The sequence below is a fragment of the Hypanus sabinus genome, chromosome X2 (genome assembly GCF_030144855.1).
Source record: "Hypanus sabinus isolate sHypSab1 chromosome X2, sHypSab1.hap1, whole genome shotgun sequence".
Taxonomy (NCBI): Eukaryota; Metazoa; Chordata; class Chondrichthyes; order Myliobatiformes; family Dasyatidae; genus Hypanus; species Hypanus sabinus.
Window position 1 is genome coordinate 35,977,636 of NC_082739.1, and position 19,039 is coordinate 35,996,674.

The following is a 19,039-nucleotide window of genomic DNA, read 5'->3' on the forward strand; positions in this document are numbered from 1 at the left end:
CCAAATAGCAGTTAGGTGGGAACAAACTTCAGTTTTAAGAGAGAAGAGAGCAAGAGAGTTTCAGGTTTCTGCAGTAAGAGATGGTCTGCTGAGAATGCATACCGAACTTTAAGAACAGTACCCACTCAAGAACTTCTTTTTTCAGTCCCACTTACAGAGCACAGCTGCCATGGACAGAATGAGCAGCTTTAGCAGAGTATCCTGCTTCTCATAGGACAATCGCAGGAATCCCAGCTTTGTCATCTTTGGTCTGGTGTAGGCAGCTGACAAATCATGAAACTGGAAAGGAAACACAAGAACTGTGAAGCAAACTCATCCATCAGGAAACCATAAAAACAAAAAAAAAGCAACAGGCTTCAAAATAGATGAATACTTTCCCTAGAAAGGTTGTTTAAAGTTTCTAAAGTTGATTTCAAACTGGAATATGGAAATGTTTTTTACTTTAGACAACTGTGTAATATTCAGGATTTCCAAGAAGCATCCAGCTTCAGCAAATTTCCCTGCAGAACAACTTTTCTGCACCTCAGACTCAAGAGCAGCCTGCTCCATCGTTTCATTATATTACTCTGACTAGCCAATAGCCTCTGGACTGAAAGAGGTATTGTGCAGAATTTGGGACTCTAAGGTCACATCTATGACTTGTCAGACACATTTCATGTGGGACTACTACAGAGAGGAGATTTTCATTTCAACATGTCAACAAGAACTAACCTTAAAAGTTTAATGTAAATTATCAAAGTACATATATAATCACCACATTCTACCAAAATTAATCTTTCTAGCACTCACAGTGGATACAAAGAAATACAATAGAATCAATGAAAGGCTACACACAGACGGATAACTGATGTGCAAAAGAAAATAACGTGCATTAAAACAATAATAAATAAATAAATACTGAGCAGATGAGATGTAGAATCCTTGAAAGTAGGCCCATAAGTTGTATTCAGTTATCAGCTCAGTGTTGGGGTGGGTGAAGTTATCCACACTGGTTCAGAAGGCTAATGGTTGAAGGGTAATAACTGTTCCTAAACCTGCTGGAGTGGGACCCAAGGCTCCTGTACCTTCTGCCCAATGGCAGTAGTGAGAAGAGAGCATGGCCTGGGTGGTGGGGGTTCCTTAATGATGGATGCTGCTTTCTTGTGCCAGCACTTCTTGTAGGTGTGCTCAGTGGTGGAGAGGGCTTTTCCTGCGATGGACTGGGCTCTATCTACTACTTTTATTAGGCTTTTCCATTCATGGACATTGGTGTTTCCATACCAGGCCGTGAGATGCAACCAGTCACAATGCTCTATACTATGCATTGACAAACTTCTGTAGATGTTTCAGATGACATGCCAAATCTGTACAAACTTTTAAGTACATAGAAGCACTGCTATGCCTTCTTTATAGCTGCACTTACTTGCTGGGCCTAGGACAGATTCTCTGAAATGACAACATCTAGGAATTTAAAGTTATTGACCTCTCCATCTCCAATCCACTGACAGGGACTGGTTCATTAAAACCTCTGATTTCCTTGTCCTGTAGTCAATAATCAGATCTTTGGTTTTGCTGACATTGAGTGAGGGGTTGGTGTTGTGGCACCATTCAAACAGACTTTCAATCTCTCTCCGACATGTTCCTAGAATTATCTTAGTTCCCAGAGTTGGAAAGGTAGTTAAACTCCAGTACTCTATTTTGTGAATTTACCTTTGAATGTACAGCACGTAACTGAGTAAATAGCCTACAAACTGAGCAATAAATACTCAAATGAATCCTAATGGAAAGAGTTTCTGCAAGAACCCAATGGGATTTTTTTTAAACAACGGAATTGCTTTACCTCTCTCTAAGCTTGGTTTTATCTTATGAGTGTGGATTAGTTCAGAGAGAAAGTAGAATACTTATGACATGGCCTGCTTCGTTTAAATGCTTAATTCAACACAAAACTAACATTATTCCAGCTGCAACCACAACAAAAGCTGAATGGTTAACAAAGATCTTCTTTTCAGAAAGCGTGAGTTTCATTTCCTTTGCATGAATGAAAATGTCCACTCAGGTCTCTCTGAACACCAACTAGTGATCATATGCTCCAATTAGGTATCAGTCCAGCATCTTTCCACACTTTGTATCACTGCAAGGTACAGAAACCACACCACAATAAACAGGAAAGTCAAAACTGCCCAATGCATCAATGACACCAGCCTACCTGCTTTCCAGGTCATATATACAGAAAGGTGCCAGTAACATCATGAAGGAATGACAGGGGAGCTGCATGACCTCGGTTGTAGCGAGGACTAGACTTCAAGCCGTATGTCACCTGTTTCCAGCTGCGCAGGGGAGGCTTCGGAGACGGGCATTCTACCGGAATGCCAGAGGCACGGCGTCCATGCTGGTGTCAGTGCTGCCCCCCCCAGTGTTCACTTGGCAGAAGACAAGCTGTATTGTGTTCAACTGCAGACTGTTGCAACAATCATGGACTCAGGGCTTGGGCTATTTTTTTCGTGTGACTGTATTTTACTACTATGTTATATGTGCAAAAATGTGTCTGGGCTGTATACGACTGTTGGTACTGTATTTTGCACCTTGGACCTGGAGTAACACTGTGTTCATGAGCATCCATGTATGAATGAATGACAAATAAACTTGAACTTTGAACAAAGTGGATAATTTCACTCTCCCCTACATTTATCTTTTCACTCACATATTTACCTGTTGTGCCCTCATGTTATCTTCCCATCAGCTTTAGTATAATCTGATACTATATTACACAATGTATGATGCAATACAAAAGTTATTGCATTATAAAATCCAACAACATTATGCTCAGTCCCTTCAGCAAGCCATTATTATAAATTCTAACTGCTGAGAATGCGGATGTGATCCCCCAAGACATCCACTCATTAAATGCTTGCCAACTCAACTCATCTATCCATCTTTGTTTCAATTCACTGTCCCTTGCAGTGCTGTGGGAGCCTTGCACTTCAGTCCTGCTGAGGTTTATCATTATACTGTCAGGTTTTGTGCACCATCGTATTTGTTCAGTAAACTCAAACTTAATTCTTCTTTTATAAAGCTGTGTCTTGACATGACTTTCCAACCGATCTGCAGTCATTTACTTAGACATTGATTTCAACGACACCCAACATTAGATGTTGCTGGGATAAGAGAACTGAAACATTAATTCTGCTGCTCTTCCCACTGCTAAATGTTTCAAGCATTTTCTATTTTAATTACTGCAGTGAGAGAAAGAAAATTAGTTTTAGGTTCATACCCTTTCAGAACTTGAGGGGTGTTTCTTTTCAATTCAGTGGAGTATTTCCAGAAAATAGGATTTTTTTTGGCAATCATAACTAATGCAACTAGTATCTTTGGGACTATGATGCAGTTGATCAGGGCTAAAGACCTATTGGTGCTTTCTCCCATTCTAGTGCTTTTTCCTCTTCTGACGTCGATGAGTACTTAAAACATTCTTTTGCCCTTGACATTTACCAATTTTTATTATATTTCATAAAAGTAAAATGTGACCTACAGCTAGACTGATGAATATCGATTTAACACCATGGTTATTTGCAACTCAAATCCATACACTTGCCCTTGCCTGTGTCCAATTTCTCAGTCAACTAAACTTTTCTCAATAATCTAAAATTAAAAACCGACTGGGCTTGAATTGCCACTTACAAGTAGGTCCCAAATTACTTCCCCTTTATGCACCCTAATCACTGCTGATAGTTGGCATTTCATTTTAAGACACCCAAATCCTGACTCAAAAGAAATAGTTTCTATTTTTCTTTTCAGTTTCTCCTTCATAACTTGAAAATGATATCTTAGTTTAACATTCTAAATTCCACAAGGAATACAAACCTGATTTTGGCAATACCCTAATATAACCCTTGAAATGAATACAACATTCTGGTTACTTTACACTGTATTTTCTCCAACTATTTCTGATTGTGTATGCCGAGAACATTTCAAACAACTTTTATAGTTGGTATAAAGAACAGCATTTTATTGCATTGATTTTTAAAAATTATCGTAATTGTATATGAACTCATCGACCATTGTATCTTTAATGGGCCTGGAATGAAAGCTGCTGCATTCGCTTACCCTGAGCAAATGGAAAAAAGTATTCACTGATATATATTCATAGTAACTTACTTGTAATTTAATGCTTACAACAGCTGATAACCCTTAACACCACCACATCTCTGAAGATCTAACCTGGGCCCAATATATTGATGCAATTAAGAGGAAGGCATGCCCATGGCTATATTTTATTGGGAGTTTAATGATACTTGGGGTATGTCACCAAAGACTGGCAAATTTCTACAGATGCGCATTTGAACTGGTTGCATCATTGGCTGGTACAGAGGGGCTAACACATGGGATCAGTAAAAGCTGCAGAGGGTTGTAAACTCAGTCAGCTCCACCATGGGCAGTAGCCTCCCCAGCATTGAGGACATTACTAACAGAGCTTTGACCAGCAGCCAATCTGGACATCAGAAGTTTGGAGAAGGGGGACTTCAATCAGGTCTACGGCCCGAAAATAAAAGGCAGCAGTGAGTCACAGAAGCAAAAACGACCTTTGACCAATTGGATCTTGTGACTGATTAGTAAAAGCAAAGTAAAGGAAGACAAGGGCAAGAGCAGTGGCCAATGTCTAAGTGGATGTTGTCATAGAATGCTGAGGCTTTAGTTCTTAGAGGGTCAGTCAAAGAAAGTAAAGGAAAGAAAAACTCAAGTTTTTTTTCCTTCTCTTCTTTATATTTGCTCAACTAGGACAGTAGAGATGACAGGCAGGATACTGAAATGCTCCTCTTGCGGGATGTGGGAAGGCAGAGAGACCTCCGGTGTACATCCAAGGGACAGGCCACAGGAAACTGGGCAACAGTCAGGAAGGGGAAAGGGGTTAAGGAGCCAATGTAGAGTATGTCTCTGGCCATCCCCCTCAACAACAGGTATATCATTTTGGATACTGTTGATGGGGGGAGGTTGACCCAACAAAGCAAAGTCACAGTGGTCAGGACTTTGGCACCGAGTCTGCCTCTATGATTTGGAAGGCGGGGTGGGGGTGGGGGACGGAGAGAGGGAGAGAGGGGGAGAGGGGGAGAGAGGGAGGGGGAGAGGGAGAGAGAGAGAAGAGACACGCTGTGGTGATAGGGGATCCATTAGTTAGGGCAGGAGGTTCTGTGGACGAGAACAAGATTCCCGGATGATATATTGCCTCCTGGGTGCCAAGGTCCAGTGTACCTCAGGCCAAGACCTCAGCATTCTTAAGTGGGAGGGTGAACAGCCAGAAGTCGTGGTCCGTGTAGGTACCCATGACATGAATAGGACAAGTGACGAAGTTCTGTATAGGGAGCTCAGGAAGTTAGGTGCTAAGTTAAAAGGCAGAATCACGGGAGACTTCAATATGCAGGTAGTTAGGGAAAAATCAGGTTGCTGCTGGATTCCAGGAGGGGTAATTTCTAGAGTGCCTACGAGATGGCTTTGAAGAGCAGCTTTTGGTTGAGCCCACTAGAGGATCAGCTATTCTGGATTGGGTGTTGTGCAATGAATCAGAATTTATTAGACAGCTTAACGTAAAACAGCCCCTAAGGCCAAGTGATCAATATGATCAAATTTGCCCTGATATATCTGACTTTAGCTTCTCCTTCTCAAATATCAGTATTACAGTGAAGTAAAGGGAATTACAGATTATGAGAGAGGAGTTGGCCAGAATTGACCGGAAAGGAACATTGGCAAGGATGACAGCAGAGCAGCAATGGCTGGAATTTCTGGAAGCAATTTAAAAGGCACAGGATATGTACTTCCAAAAGAGAAAGTAGTATTCTAAAGGACGGATGACATAACCGTGGCTAACAAGAGAAGTCAAAGCTAACGTAAAAGCCAAAAACAGGGCAGAAGTAGAGGAAAAAATTCACTGAAAGTTAGAGGATTGGAAAGCTTTTAAAAACCAAAAGAAGGCAACTAAAAAAGTCATTAAGGTAAAGATGGAATACAAAAGTAAGCTGGCCGATAATATTAAAGACGATACCAAAAGTTTCTTCAGATGCATAGTGTAAAAGAGAGGGGAGAGTGAATATCAGACCACTGAAAAATGATGCTGGCAAGGTGGTAATGGGTGACAAGGAAATGGCAGACGAATTGAGTAATTATTTTGCATCAGTCTTCACTGTGGAAGATACTAGCAGATTTGTGGAAGTACCAGGTGTCAGTGGGCATGAAGTGCATTGTTTCCATATCTTGAGAGAAGGTTCTTAAGAAACTGAAAGGTCTGAATGTCGAAAAGTCACCTGGACCAGATGGTGTACACTCCAGGGTTCTGAAAGAGGTGGCTGAAGAGATCATTGAGGCATTAGTAATGATCTTTCAATAATCACTAGCTTCTGGAATGGTTCCAGAAGACTGGAAAAGCACAAATATCACTCCAAGAAGGGAGAGTGGTAAAAGAAAGGAAACTATAGGCCAGTTATTCTGATCTTAGTGATGTTAAAAGTCGATTATTACGGGTGAGGTCTCAGGGTACTTACAGGCACATAATAAAATAGGCCAAAGTCAGCATGGTTTCAAGGACAAAATCTTACCCGACAATCTGTTGGAATTCTTTGAAGAAATAACAAGCAGGATAGACAAAGCAGAATCAGTGGATGTTGTGTGCTTGGATTTTCAGAAGGCCTTTGACAGGTGCCACAAATGAGACTGCTTAACCAGCTGTGAGCCCATGATATTAAAGGAAAGATTCTAGCATGGACAAAGCAGTGACTGATTGGCAGAAAGCAAAGCATGGGAATAAAGGGAGCCTTTTCTGGTTGGCTGCCGGTGACTAGTGGTGTTCCACAGGGGTCTGTATTGGAACTGAATCTTTTTACATTATATAATCAATGATTTAGATGATGGAATGGATGGTTTTGTTGCAGTTTGAAGACGATATAATGATAGGTGAAGGGGACAGGTAGTTTTGAGGAAGCAGAGGCAGAGACTTAGATTAGGAGAATGGGCAAAGAAGTGGCAGATGGAATACAGTGTTGGGAAGTGTACAGTCATGCAATTTGGTAGAAATAAAGGGCTGACTATTTTCTAAATGGAGAGAAAATATAAAAAAAATTATGTGCAAAGGCACTTGGACTCCCTAAAGGTTAATTTGTAAGTTGTGCCTGTGGTGAGGAAGGCAAATGCAAATACGTTAGCATTCACTTCAAAAGGACTAGAATATAAACGCAAGGATGTAATGTTGAGACTTTATAAAGCACAGATGAGGCCACACTTGGAAGTACTGAGAGCAGTTTTGGGCCCCTTATCTTAGAAAGGATGTGCTGAAACTGGAGAGGGTTCAAAGGAGGTTCACGAAAATTATTCAAGGATTGAATGGCTTGTCATATGAAGAGTACTTGGTTGCCCTGGGCCTGCATTCACTCGAATTCAGAAGAGTGAGGGGTGACCTCATTGAATCCCATTGAATTGTGAAAGGCCTTGATAGAGTGGATGTGGAGATGATCTTTCCTATGGTGGGAAAGTCTATGACCAGAGGATGCAGCCTCAAGAATAGAGGAGAGTTCTTTTTGAAAGGAGATGAGGAGGAATTTCTTTGGCCAGAGAGTGGTGAATCTCTGGAATTCTTTGCCACAGGCAACTGTGAAGGCCAAGTCTTTATGTATATTTAAGGCGGAGGTTGATACATTCCTGATTAGTCAGGGCATGAAGGGATATGGGTGGGGGGGGGGGAGAAGAGAAGGCAGGAGATTGGGGCTGAAAGGAAAATTGGATTAGCCATGATGAACCTGGTAGGACATTCTTTTGTAACTTGCGGGAGAGAATGCCCAGGTGTATGGGATCTTTGATTATGCTTACTATTTTACCAAGGCAGAGAGGAGTAGGCAGAGTCTGTGGAGGGGAGCTGGTTTCCAGGAGTGCTGAGCTGCGTTTGCAATGCTCTATAGATTCTTCAGTCTTGGACAGAGCAGATACCATACTAAGATGTACCCATCTGGCTAGGATGTTTTCTATGGTCCACCAATAAAAATTGGTGAGGGTCAAAGCGGCCACGCCAAATTTCTTTAGGCCCCTGAGGAAGAAGAGGTGCTAGTGTGATTTCACGGCTATAACATCTATGTGAATGGACCAGGACAGGCTAGTTGATGATGTTCACTGCTGGGTACTTGAAGCTTTCAACCCTCTTGACCACAGCACAGTTGATGTCAACAGAAGTGTGTGCACCAACCCCTTCCTGAAGTCAATGATCAGGTTTTTTGTTTTGCTGACACTGAGGGAAAGATTGTGCTTAAGACACCATCTTGTTCCTGTACACCAACTCATCATCATTTGAATTTCAGCCCACTACAGTGGTGTAGATAGATGTACAGCAGAGGTTGGCCAAGCAGTTGTTGAGTGTATAGGGAGTAGAGGGCCAAGGATGCATCCTTTGTAGGACACCAGTTTTGTGGGTAATAAAGCGATGCATTAAACCAAATTGGCTACAGTCTTTAATATTACAACAATAACTAACAACTTAGGTATTAGCTTATTCCCCAAGATAGTCATGTTGTGCAGAGTGTTATACAGAGGAAAGTCTGTTTCGCATTTCTTTATCTGGACAAAGGACTGCAATACTGATGAGCAGAATGTTTCTGCCACCTAATCAAGCTCTTCCTGGTCAAATACAGACTGAGATAGGCTAGCGAGAAGCACAATAACGTTCTCGGTTTGCTGTCCAAAATAATAGTAGCTTTAAATGCAGTCAAGTTCAAATCTGTGACAAATGCATGATATCACAGCACCTTGTGGTGTAACACCAGATTGCCATTAAGTTCAGCTAGTACAGGGGTGGGCAAACTTTTTGAGTTGTGGGCCACAAAGGGTTCTGAAATTTGACAGGGGGGCCAGACCAGGAGCAGATGGACGGAGTGTTTTGGTAATACACCTCATAAGAGAAAAGAAAATATCATGGGATATGTAGAAAACATGTGCTTTCATTTCAATTGAAAATGAACAAATGCATTACAACAAACTATCTGTCTTTGAAGTCCCATGGTATTTAGCTATTTATTGAAATGACTTTTAAAACACTGAAAATTAAATGAATAAAATACAGCTTTTTAAAATAGTAACAGTTATTATTTTAAAGCACTGAAAATTCTGTTATCCTTCAAGATATTATCATCATCACTCTCCTCCTAACTGTCTTTATTTCAAAAACGGTAGGAGATGCAGGTCTACTTGTCCTGCTCCTTCTTATTCAATTGTCCCCTGTGCCAAAACTCAACAACGACCAGCACAAAGACAGAACAGTGACAGCGCGCCAGTATGCGGAGCGCGTTATTTGATCTGGAGCGCATTTTTTATTTTGAGAATGTACGTGCACCTGCGCACTACTCATGTCCATCACTTAACAGAAATGACATGTAACATGTAAGGCTTATTAAAAAAAATATTTTCAAATGCATTTTTTACATAACACAACGAAGAAACTTATTTTTAATTCCAGTGGGAACAGTGTTGTTGGTCTCCCTTTTTAGCCAGCGCATCAAAGTCTGGATTTAGTTTTGTTGTGGCGATTCTCAGGATGGATCTGAGGTGTTGGTCAGTTAACTTGGATCTGTGGCTGGCTTTGTTGATGTTCATGACGCTGAACGCCTGTTCACACAAATAGGTCGAGCTGAACAAAGAGTAAAGCGCAAATGTAGAGTAATACGCTGCACCTCAACAAAGGTCAATGTATATAGAGTGTGTCATCTATTGGGAAAATGTCAGAATTGCGTGGAAAAAACGTTAACAAGGTTTACTAATATAATTTCATCAAGTTCTGCGGGCCGGATTAAAAAGCTTAACGGGCCGCATATGGCCCGTGGGCCGTAGTTTGCCCATGCCTGAGCTAGTATCTTCCACTGATCAACACATCCAGTGCACAGAATTTTCAGCAATATTTCCAATTAATTCTAGAACATTACAGTGCATTAATTCAGAAAAATCAAAAACCTTTCATGTTTTAAAATTGGCAGCTCAATTCATTCACAGAACAAAATGGAAACCCCTTACAAAAATTCAAGAAATCTGGAACTCACAGCAAGCAAAGGCATTCTCAAGCTCAATGCATTAACTAGTTAGTAACAATTGTTATTTTGGTACAGAAATGCCACTGTCACAGATCTCACCAGTGCAGGCAGCAAAACGGCTATCTGTCCTCAACATTCAGAACTTCTTACTTTTCTTATAAGATTGAACTTCTTACTCTTATTCATGTATTGCAAGTAATAATTAACACATCAGTTTGACTGGAAATATTTTGAACATAGTCTAGTCAAATTAATGTGTCCTGGGTTAACACTACACTAATAGCTGTTAAAAGTAACATTTCATTACAAGACTTCATTATGCTGTCTCATTTAAATGAACAATAAAGATTTTATCACACATAAAGTATAAACAGATCTTGTGTTCCATGATTTGTCTGGATTTATACGACTAACAAGCTGAACAATTAACTAAATTTACTAGTCCAAAAATCCATTTGCAAATATCTTCCAGAATAGGAAATAAGCCCCTCCTACCCCTTCTAGAATATGTGCAATTCCAGGCTCACCACTGCAATTGAATCATGAATCCCCCTCCCCCCCCCCACCAAAATGGGCTAACAAGACTTCAATGATATCAAGCCCTAAAGGCATGCCAACCTTACCAAAGGAAATCTCCTGGTTACCACCTACCTTCCCACCAGCTGATGAATTTGCTTATCCATATTGAACAACATTGAAGAAAAAACTGAAATTGCAAGAAAGCAGTGTACTCTGGTGAGGGGACTACAATCAGTGTGAGACATGGCTCACGGTAACTCGGTACAAGGTTTAAAAAGAGCTTGGGTGCTTTTGGCTCTTTTGGTAGGCTGCAATCAGCACAGCATCAATAAAAAGAAAGGAAGTGTAAGCGGAGTTGCCTGTGTTTGGAGTGGGCTGGCTATGACTCAACATGCTTGGGCAAGCAAAGGCGGAGGCTCCAAGTAAATGCAACAATGGGCAAAAATCAAAAATGGTGATGAATACAGGACTGAATGTGCCCAGTATACAGAATAAGGTCAATGGTCCTGCAGTGCAGCTAGATTGGTAGGTATGATGTGGGCAACTCTGAGTTGTGGCTGAAAGATCATAGTTGGGAGCTTACTATCCAAGGATACATCCTGTATTGAAAGGACAGGCAGGTAGGCAGAGGTGGCGGGGTGGCTCTGTTGGTAAAAAATGAAATCAGGTAAAGACCCTGATAGGATTTACATACAGGACATGTAAAATGGGCAATGCTGTGATAATCATGGGGGATTTCAATATGCAGATACAGTAGATTGGGAAAATCAGGTTGGTGTTGGATCACAAGACATGGATTTTGTAGAATGCCTACTAGATGCTTTTTAGAACAGCTTGTGGTTCAGCTCACTAGAGGAAATAGCAATACTAGATTGGGTATTACGTTACGAACCAGATTTGATTAGGGAGCTTAAGGTAACTGAACTCTAGGAGACAGTCATCATGATAGAATTCATCCCAAAAAAAGCTAAAATTCAGATGTACCAGCATTACAGTGGAGTAACAGAAAGTACAGAGGCATGAGAGAGCAGCTGGCCAAAGTTGATTCAAAGGAGACATTAGCAGGGATGACGGGAACAGCAGTGACTGGAGTTTCTGGGGAAATACGAAGGCACAGGAAAAATACATTCCAAAAATGAAGTATTTTCAAGGAAACATGAGGCAACCATGGCTGACAAGGGAAGTCAAAAACTGCACAAAAGCAAAAAAAGCGCATATAATATAGCAAAGGAAGAGAATTGTGAAGCTTTCAAAAACCAGCAGAAGGCTGGTTCCATCGAGAGAAAAGATGCAATATGTAGCCAATGATACAAAAGAGGATACAATAAGTTTTTTTCTAGATATATAAAGACTAAAACACTGATGAGAGTAAATATTGGACTGCTGAAATACAGTGCTGGAGAGGTAGTAATGGGGGACAAAAATGTCAGATGAATTGAATAAGTATTTTGCCGCAGTTTTCATTAGCAGAATTTCAGCAATACGAGAATGTAAGGGGACAGAAGTGAGTGTTGTTGCTATTACTAAGGAGAACATACTTGGGAAACAGAGAAATCTAAAGGTAGGTAACCCATGTGGACCTGAAAGAGGTAGCTCAAGAGATTGTGTCGACATTATTAAGAATCTTTCAAGAATTACTAGATTCTGGAATATTTCATGAGGATTGTAAAATTGCAAATGTCACTCTAATCTTCAAGGAAGGAAGGAAGGAAGGCAGAAGAAAGTTATAGGCCATTGACTCCAGTGGTTGTAAAGATGTTAGAGTCTATTATTAAGGATAAAGCTTCAGAGTATTTGGAGGCACATGCTAAAAAAGGCCTAAGACAGAGTGGAAATAAAGAGAGCCTTTTCTGGTAGGCCACTGGTAAATAGTGGTGTTCTGCAGGGGTCAGTGTTGGGACTGATTCTTTTTATGTTATATGTCATGAAGGATGAAGGAATTGGTGCCTTTATGGCCAAGTTTGCGGACGATACAAAGATGGGTAGAGGAGCAGGCAAGGTTGAGGAAGCAGAGTATGTGAAGGACTTCCACAAATTGGGGGATTGGGCTACAAAGTGGCATACAGAATATAGTGTGGGGAATTGTATGGTCATGCACTTTGGTAGAAGAAACTAAGACACAATCTATTTTCTAAACAGGGGAAAATTCAAAAAATATCAAATGTTATGGCAAGAAGGCAGGAGAATGGGGTTGAAAGATAATAAATCAGCCCGATGGAATGGTGAAACAGACTCAATGGGTTGAATGGCCTAATCCTGCTTCTATGTCTTATGGACATCACCAGGGGATGGCTGGTAGTACCACTATTAAATCCCAAACGCCCTAACTTTCAGCAAACCATGACAATATCAAGCAGGATAAACCTTCTTGATCTCCCTTCACCTTGCAAAAGTGTTTGTCCGTGACAGCATCAGTAGAAATCACTGCTGCACAGCCTTTGAGAATACAAAATCCCATCCTTATCAACATATTACATGCTGTGTAGCAGTAAGATTTTGTGAACTGGGACAGTATCAAACAAATGTGGTAGTTCAACACTGGACTATCAATGGAAGCATAAACGTACAACACCAAAATCTCTAATTTCATGGCTTGGGATATTCCTCATGATGTCATTATGATCAATCCAAGGTTTAAACCATAAGATATAAGAACAGAAGTAGGCCATTTGGCCCATCGAGTCTGCTCCACCATTCAATCATGGGCTGATCCAATTCTTCCAGTCATCCTCACTCCCCTGCTTTCATCCCATACCCTTTGATAGCCTGGCTAATCAAGAGCCTATCTATCTCTGCCTTAAATACACCCAATGACTTGGCCTCCACAGTCGCTCATGGCAACAAATTCCACAGATTTACCACCCTCTGACTAAAGTAATTTCTCTGCATCTCAGTTCTAAAAGGACGTCCTTAATCCTGAAGTTGAGCCCTCTTGTCCTAGAATCCCCTACCATGGGAAATAACTTTGCCATATCTTATCTGTTCAGGTTTTAAACATTTGGAATGTTTTTATGAGATCTCCCTTCATTTTCCCGAACTCCAGGGAATACAGCCCAAGAGCTGCCAGACATTCCTCATATGGTAACCCTTTCATTACTGGAATAATTCTCGCAAATCTTCTCTAAACCCTCTCCAATGTCAGTATATCCTTTCTAAAATAAGGAGCCCAAAACCGCACACAATACTCTGTGTGGTCTCACGAATGCCTCAACATCACACACCTGCTCTTATATTCTATACCTCTAGAAATGAGCGCCAACATTGCATTTGCCTTCTTCACCACCGACTCAACCTGGCAGTTAACCTTTAGGATATCTTGCACAAGGACTCCCAAGTCCCTTTGCATCTCTGCATTTTGAATTCTCTCTCCATCTAAATAATAGTCTGCCCATTTACTTCTTCCACCAAAGTGCATAACCATACACTTTACAACATTGTATTTCATTTGCCACTTCTTTGCCCATTCCCCTAAACTGTCTAAGTCTCTCTGTTTCCTCAACACTACTCTCTCCTCCACCTATCTTTGTATCATCAGCAAATCTGGCCAGAAATCCATTAATACCATAGCCCAAACCACTGACATATATCATGAAAAGCAGTGGTCCCAACTTGACCCCTGTGGAATTCCACTGGTAACCGGCAGCCAGTCAGAACAGGATCTCGATCAGCCAATGCTCCACCCATGCTAGTAACTTCTCTGTAATTTCATGGGCTCTTATCTAGCTAAGCAGCCTCATGTGCGGCACCTTGTCAAAGGCCTTCTGAAAATCCAAGTACATCACATCTACTGAATCTCCTTTTTCTACCCTGCTTGTAATTTCCTCAAAAGAATTGCAGTAGGTTTGTCAGGCAGGATTTTCCTTTCAGGAAACCATGCTGGCTTTCAACTATCTTGCCTTGTGCCTCCAGGTACTTCATAATCTCATCCCTAACAATCAATTCCAACAACTTGCCAACCACTGACGTCAGGCTAACACAGGGGTGGGCAAACTTTTTGACTTGTGGGCCACAAAGGGTTCTAAAATTTGACAGGGGGGCCGGACCAGGAGCAGATGGACGGAGTGTTTTGGTAATACACCTCATAAGAGAAAATAAAATATCATAGGATAAGTAGAAAACATGTACTTTAATTTCAATTGAAAATGAACAAATGCATTACAACAAAATATCTGTCTTTGAAGTCCCATGGTATTTAGCTATTTATTGAAATAACTTTTAAAACACTGAAAATTAAATGAATAAAATACAGCTTTTTAAAATAGTAACAGTTATTATTTTAAAGCACTGAAAATTCTGTTATCCTTCAAGATATTATCATCACTCTCCTCCTGACTGTCTTTATTTCAAAAACGGTAGGAGATGCAGGTCTACTTGTCCTGCTCCTTCTTATTCAATTGTCCCCTGTGCCAAAACTCAACAACGACCAGCACAAAGACAGAAGAGTGACAGCGCGCCAGTCTGCGGAGCGCGTTATTTGATCTGGAGCGCATTTTTTATTTTGAGAACGTACGTGCACCTGCGCACTACTCATGTCCATCAATTAACAGAAATGACATGTAACATGTAAGGCTTATTGAAAAAAATATTTTCAAATGCATTTTTTACATAACACAACGAAGAAACTTATTTTTAATTTCAGTGGGAACAGTGTTGTTGGTCTCCCTTTTTAGCCAGCGTATCAAAGTCTGGATTTAGTTTTGTTGTGGCAATTCTCAGGATGGATCTGAGGTGTTGGTCAGTTAACTTGGATCTGTGGCTGGCTTTGTTGATGTTCATGACGCTGAACGCCTGTTCACACAAATAGGTCGAGCCGAACAAAGAGTAAAGCGCAAATGTGGAGTAATACGCTGCACCTCAACAAAGGTCAATGTGTAGCGGTGTGTTACATGCAGCGCTAAAATTACGACACGGAGTCGGTAACTGCAGTCGAAGAAAAAAAACTTTATTCGAAATCCCCAGCCTCAATTTTTAGCCTTCCTCAACCTGCCCCCCTGCGCAGAGGCTCCAAAGCTCTGTGCTCGCAAATCCCCGCAGGCTATCACCCTTAGCTGGAACGCTGGCTAATTGTGAACCGGTTCGGATGTGCCAGGAAATGGGTCGCCACAAATGTATATAGAGTGCGTCATCTATTGGGAAAACGCCAGAATTGCGGGGGGGAAAAAACGTTAACAAGGTTTATTAATATAATTTCATCAAGTTCTGCGGGCCGGATTAAAAAGCTTAACGGGCGGCATATGGCCCGTGGGCCGTAGTTTGCCCATGCCTGGGCTAACAGGTCTATAGTTTTCTTTCTGTAGCCTCCCACCCTTCTTAAATTATGGAGTAACATTTGCAATTTTCCAGTCATCCGATACAATGCCAAAATCTATTGATTCTTGAAAGATCATTAATGCCTCTGCAATCTCTCCAGCTACTTCCTTCAGAACCCGAGGGTGCATTCCATCAGGTCCAGGAGATTTATCCACCCTCAGACCATTAAGCTGCCTGAGCACCTTCTCAGTTGCACATACTTCACTTCCCTGACACTCTTGAATGTCCGGTATACTGCAGACGTCTTCCACTGTGAAGACTGATGCAAAATACGCATTCAGTTCCTCTGCCATCTCTGCATCTCTCATTACAATATCTCCAGTGTCATTTTGTATTGGACCTATATCTACCCTCAACACTCTTTTACTCCTATTTACTTAAAAATTTCAATCTCGCTTCAGAGCACTGCAGAAGGGCATGCCAGTAGCAGCATGAGGCATACTCAAAAGTAACATGTCAAGCTGTTGAAGGCATGACACAGAACCTCAAGCATGCAAGAGAAATAAATGGATTAGTTCACACTATAAGACTTGTCAAATCATGCCATATATGGCCCTATTTACATCAATGGAGCCACTTCAATGGTTAAGAGCTTCAAGTTCCTAGGTATAAACATCACCGAAAACTTAACCTGATCCAACCATGTAGGGGTCAATGCTAAGAATGTGCCTCTACTTCCACAGAAGGCAAAGGCCATTCAGCGTGTCCAAACTGACCCTCAACAATTTTTATCTCAGTATTATGCAAAACATCGTATCTAGATGCACCATGGCAACAGCTCTGGCCAAAACCACAAGAAATTGCAGAGTTATGGACAACGCTCAGCACATCACAGAAATCAGAATCCCCTCTACACTCTTCGTTGCCTCAGTAGTCCCTTCCCACCCCAGATAGTCTCTTTTCATCCCCTCCCATCAGGCAGAAGATACAAACATGTACCATCAGGCTCAAGGACCGCTTCTGATGATTGCACAATGTTCGATTCCATTCACATCTCCTCAGGAAATGAAGCAGACAATTGCAACATGCAGCACCATAGTAACGCTGCAGCTAGCTTAACACTATTACAGCTTGGGGCCTCAGAGTTCAGAGTTCACTTCCGACATCACGTGTAAGAAGCCTGTATGCCCTGCCCAAAGACAGCGCCTGGCTTGCTGGGTGTTTCGGTTTATATTATTTCAGATCTCCAGTATCTGCATTTTATTATTTTCATTTACCTTTGACATAGAATGGTTTTACCGTCACTCACTCAACATGCTCAATATCTTGGAGATCTTGGACATTAAACAGAAACATTGACCAATATTTGTGAACCAGTAAAATAAATACCGGGGTAACCAAGAGGAAGTATCTGTACCAAGTGACTCATCTACTAACATCCCCAAGGAACAAATCAAGAGTATACTAGAGGTCGAGTACCCCTTTACCTCACCCAGAAGGGTTGTTTGGGGCCCTGAATGGTAGTGAGAGACCAGGGCCCCAAATAGTCCTTTCAGTGAGGTGACACTTCACCTGCAAGCTGGTTGGAGTCATCTACTGTATCTGGTGCGGCCTCCTGTATATTGGTGAGACACAATGTAGATTGAGAAACCACTTCGCTGAGCACCTACACAAAGGAGAATCTCCCAGTGGCCACCCATTTCAATTCTACTTCCCACATGCCAGTCCATGACGTCCTCTACTGCCACAATGAGGCCACACTCAAGTTGGAAGAGCAACACCTTATATTCTGCCTGGTCAGTCTCCAACCTGATGGCATGAACATCGATTACATCGAACTTCTGGTAACTGCCCCCCACCGCACCATTCCCCATTCTTTCCCTCAACTCATCTCCTTACCTTCCTTACCTGCCCATCACCTCCCCCGGTGCTCCACCCCCTTCCCTTTCTTCTGTCCTCCCCTATCAGAGACTCCCTGCTCCAGCTTTTTATCTCTTTCACCAATCAACTTCCCAGCTTTTACTTCACCCCCCTCCTCTGGTTTCAGCTATCACTTGCCACCTTGTACTTCTTCTCCCTTCCCCTCCAGTCCTGATGAAGGGTCTCGGCTCAAAACATCGACTATTTACTCTTTTCCATAGATGCTGCCTGGCCTGCTGAGTTCCTCATTTTGTGTGTTTTGTTTTGAAATATTCCCACAACCCATGGACTCACTTTCAAGGACTCTTCATCTCATGTTCTTGATATTTATTACTTATTTATTTATAGCTACTCCTTTTTTTTTGTACTTGCGGTTTTTCATCTTTTTGCACACTGGTTGAATGCTCAAGTTGGTGTGGTCTTACATTGATTCTGTTATGGTTATTATTCTATGGATTTATTGAGTATGCCCGCAAGATAATGAATCTCATGTTGACACATATGTACCTTGATACAATAATACATTTACTTTCAACAAGCTACTTAATCTGATCCAAGATTAAGACACCTACTAACATTCCCTATATCACTGGCACACAGTGGTTAGACATGTACCATTGATGAAATAAAATGTAGGTACTGACCTCAACTATTCCAACAGCACCTCCTAAGCCTACAACGTTAATTACCAAGAACAAGAGCTACAGCCACCCAAGAACTCCACCACATATACTCCTTGAACTGGGAAACATCTCAATCCATCATTACTGGATTTAAATTCGGGAATCACTTCATTGACAGCATTATGGGAATACACTCAGGGGAAGTCTCCTGCTGCTCAAAAGGCTAGCTAACCACCATTCTATCAAGGACAATTAGGAATGGTTGATAGGCATTTTATTTGAGAATGATAACTAGAACATGACCCCAACAATAATAAAAATCAATAGACTCAGAAGCAGTGATTTGCTTCATGTTATTTGTGCAAACTGGCTGCCACATTCCCCTACAATAGTCAATATACATCTGAAGTATTTCTGTGCATGAAATATTATTTTTCTGAAAACTTTTAAAATGGAGTTCTTAAAAACAGAACAAAAAGTTTGTACAAAAATATAAACCAAAGTGCTGGCAGCCCATTTTCCATTTGGCAGATAACTGAGCTTAACAGTGACGTAGTGGTTAATATAAAGCTTTATGATGCTAGCTGTATGATCAGGGTTCAATTCCCACTGCTGCCTATAAGGAGTTTGTACATTCTCCTGGTGACCACGTGGGTTTCCTCCAGACTCCCTGGTTTTTGCCCACATTCCAAAGACATT

General features: G+C 41.3%; 1 protein-coding gene across 1 annotated transcript in view; it reads right to left on the reverse strand.

The window, feature by feature from the left end:
- Window positions 1–19,039, reverse strand: part of stt3a (STT3 oligosaccharyltransferase complex catalytic subunit A) — a 78,416-nt gene that overhangs the window by 57,747 nt on the left and 1,630 nt on the right. Inside the window, exon 2 of the mRNA XM_059957242.1 lies at window positions 156–279. Coding sequence (XP_059813225.1) covers window positions 156–243 — 88 coding nt within the window. The 5' untranslated portion in view covers window positions 244–279. The remainder of the gene's footprint in view (window positions 1–155; window positions 280–19,039) is intronic.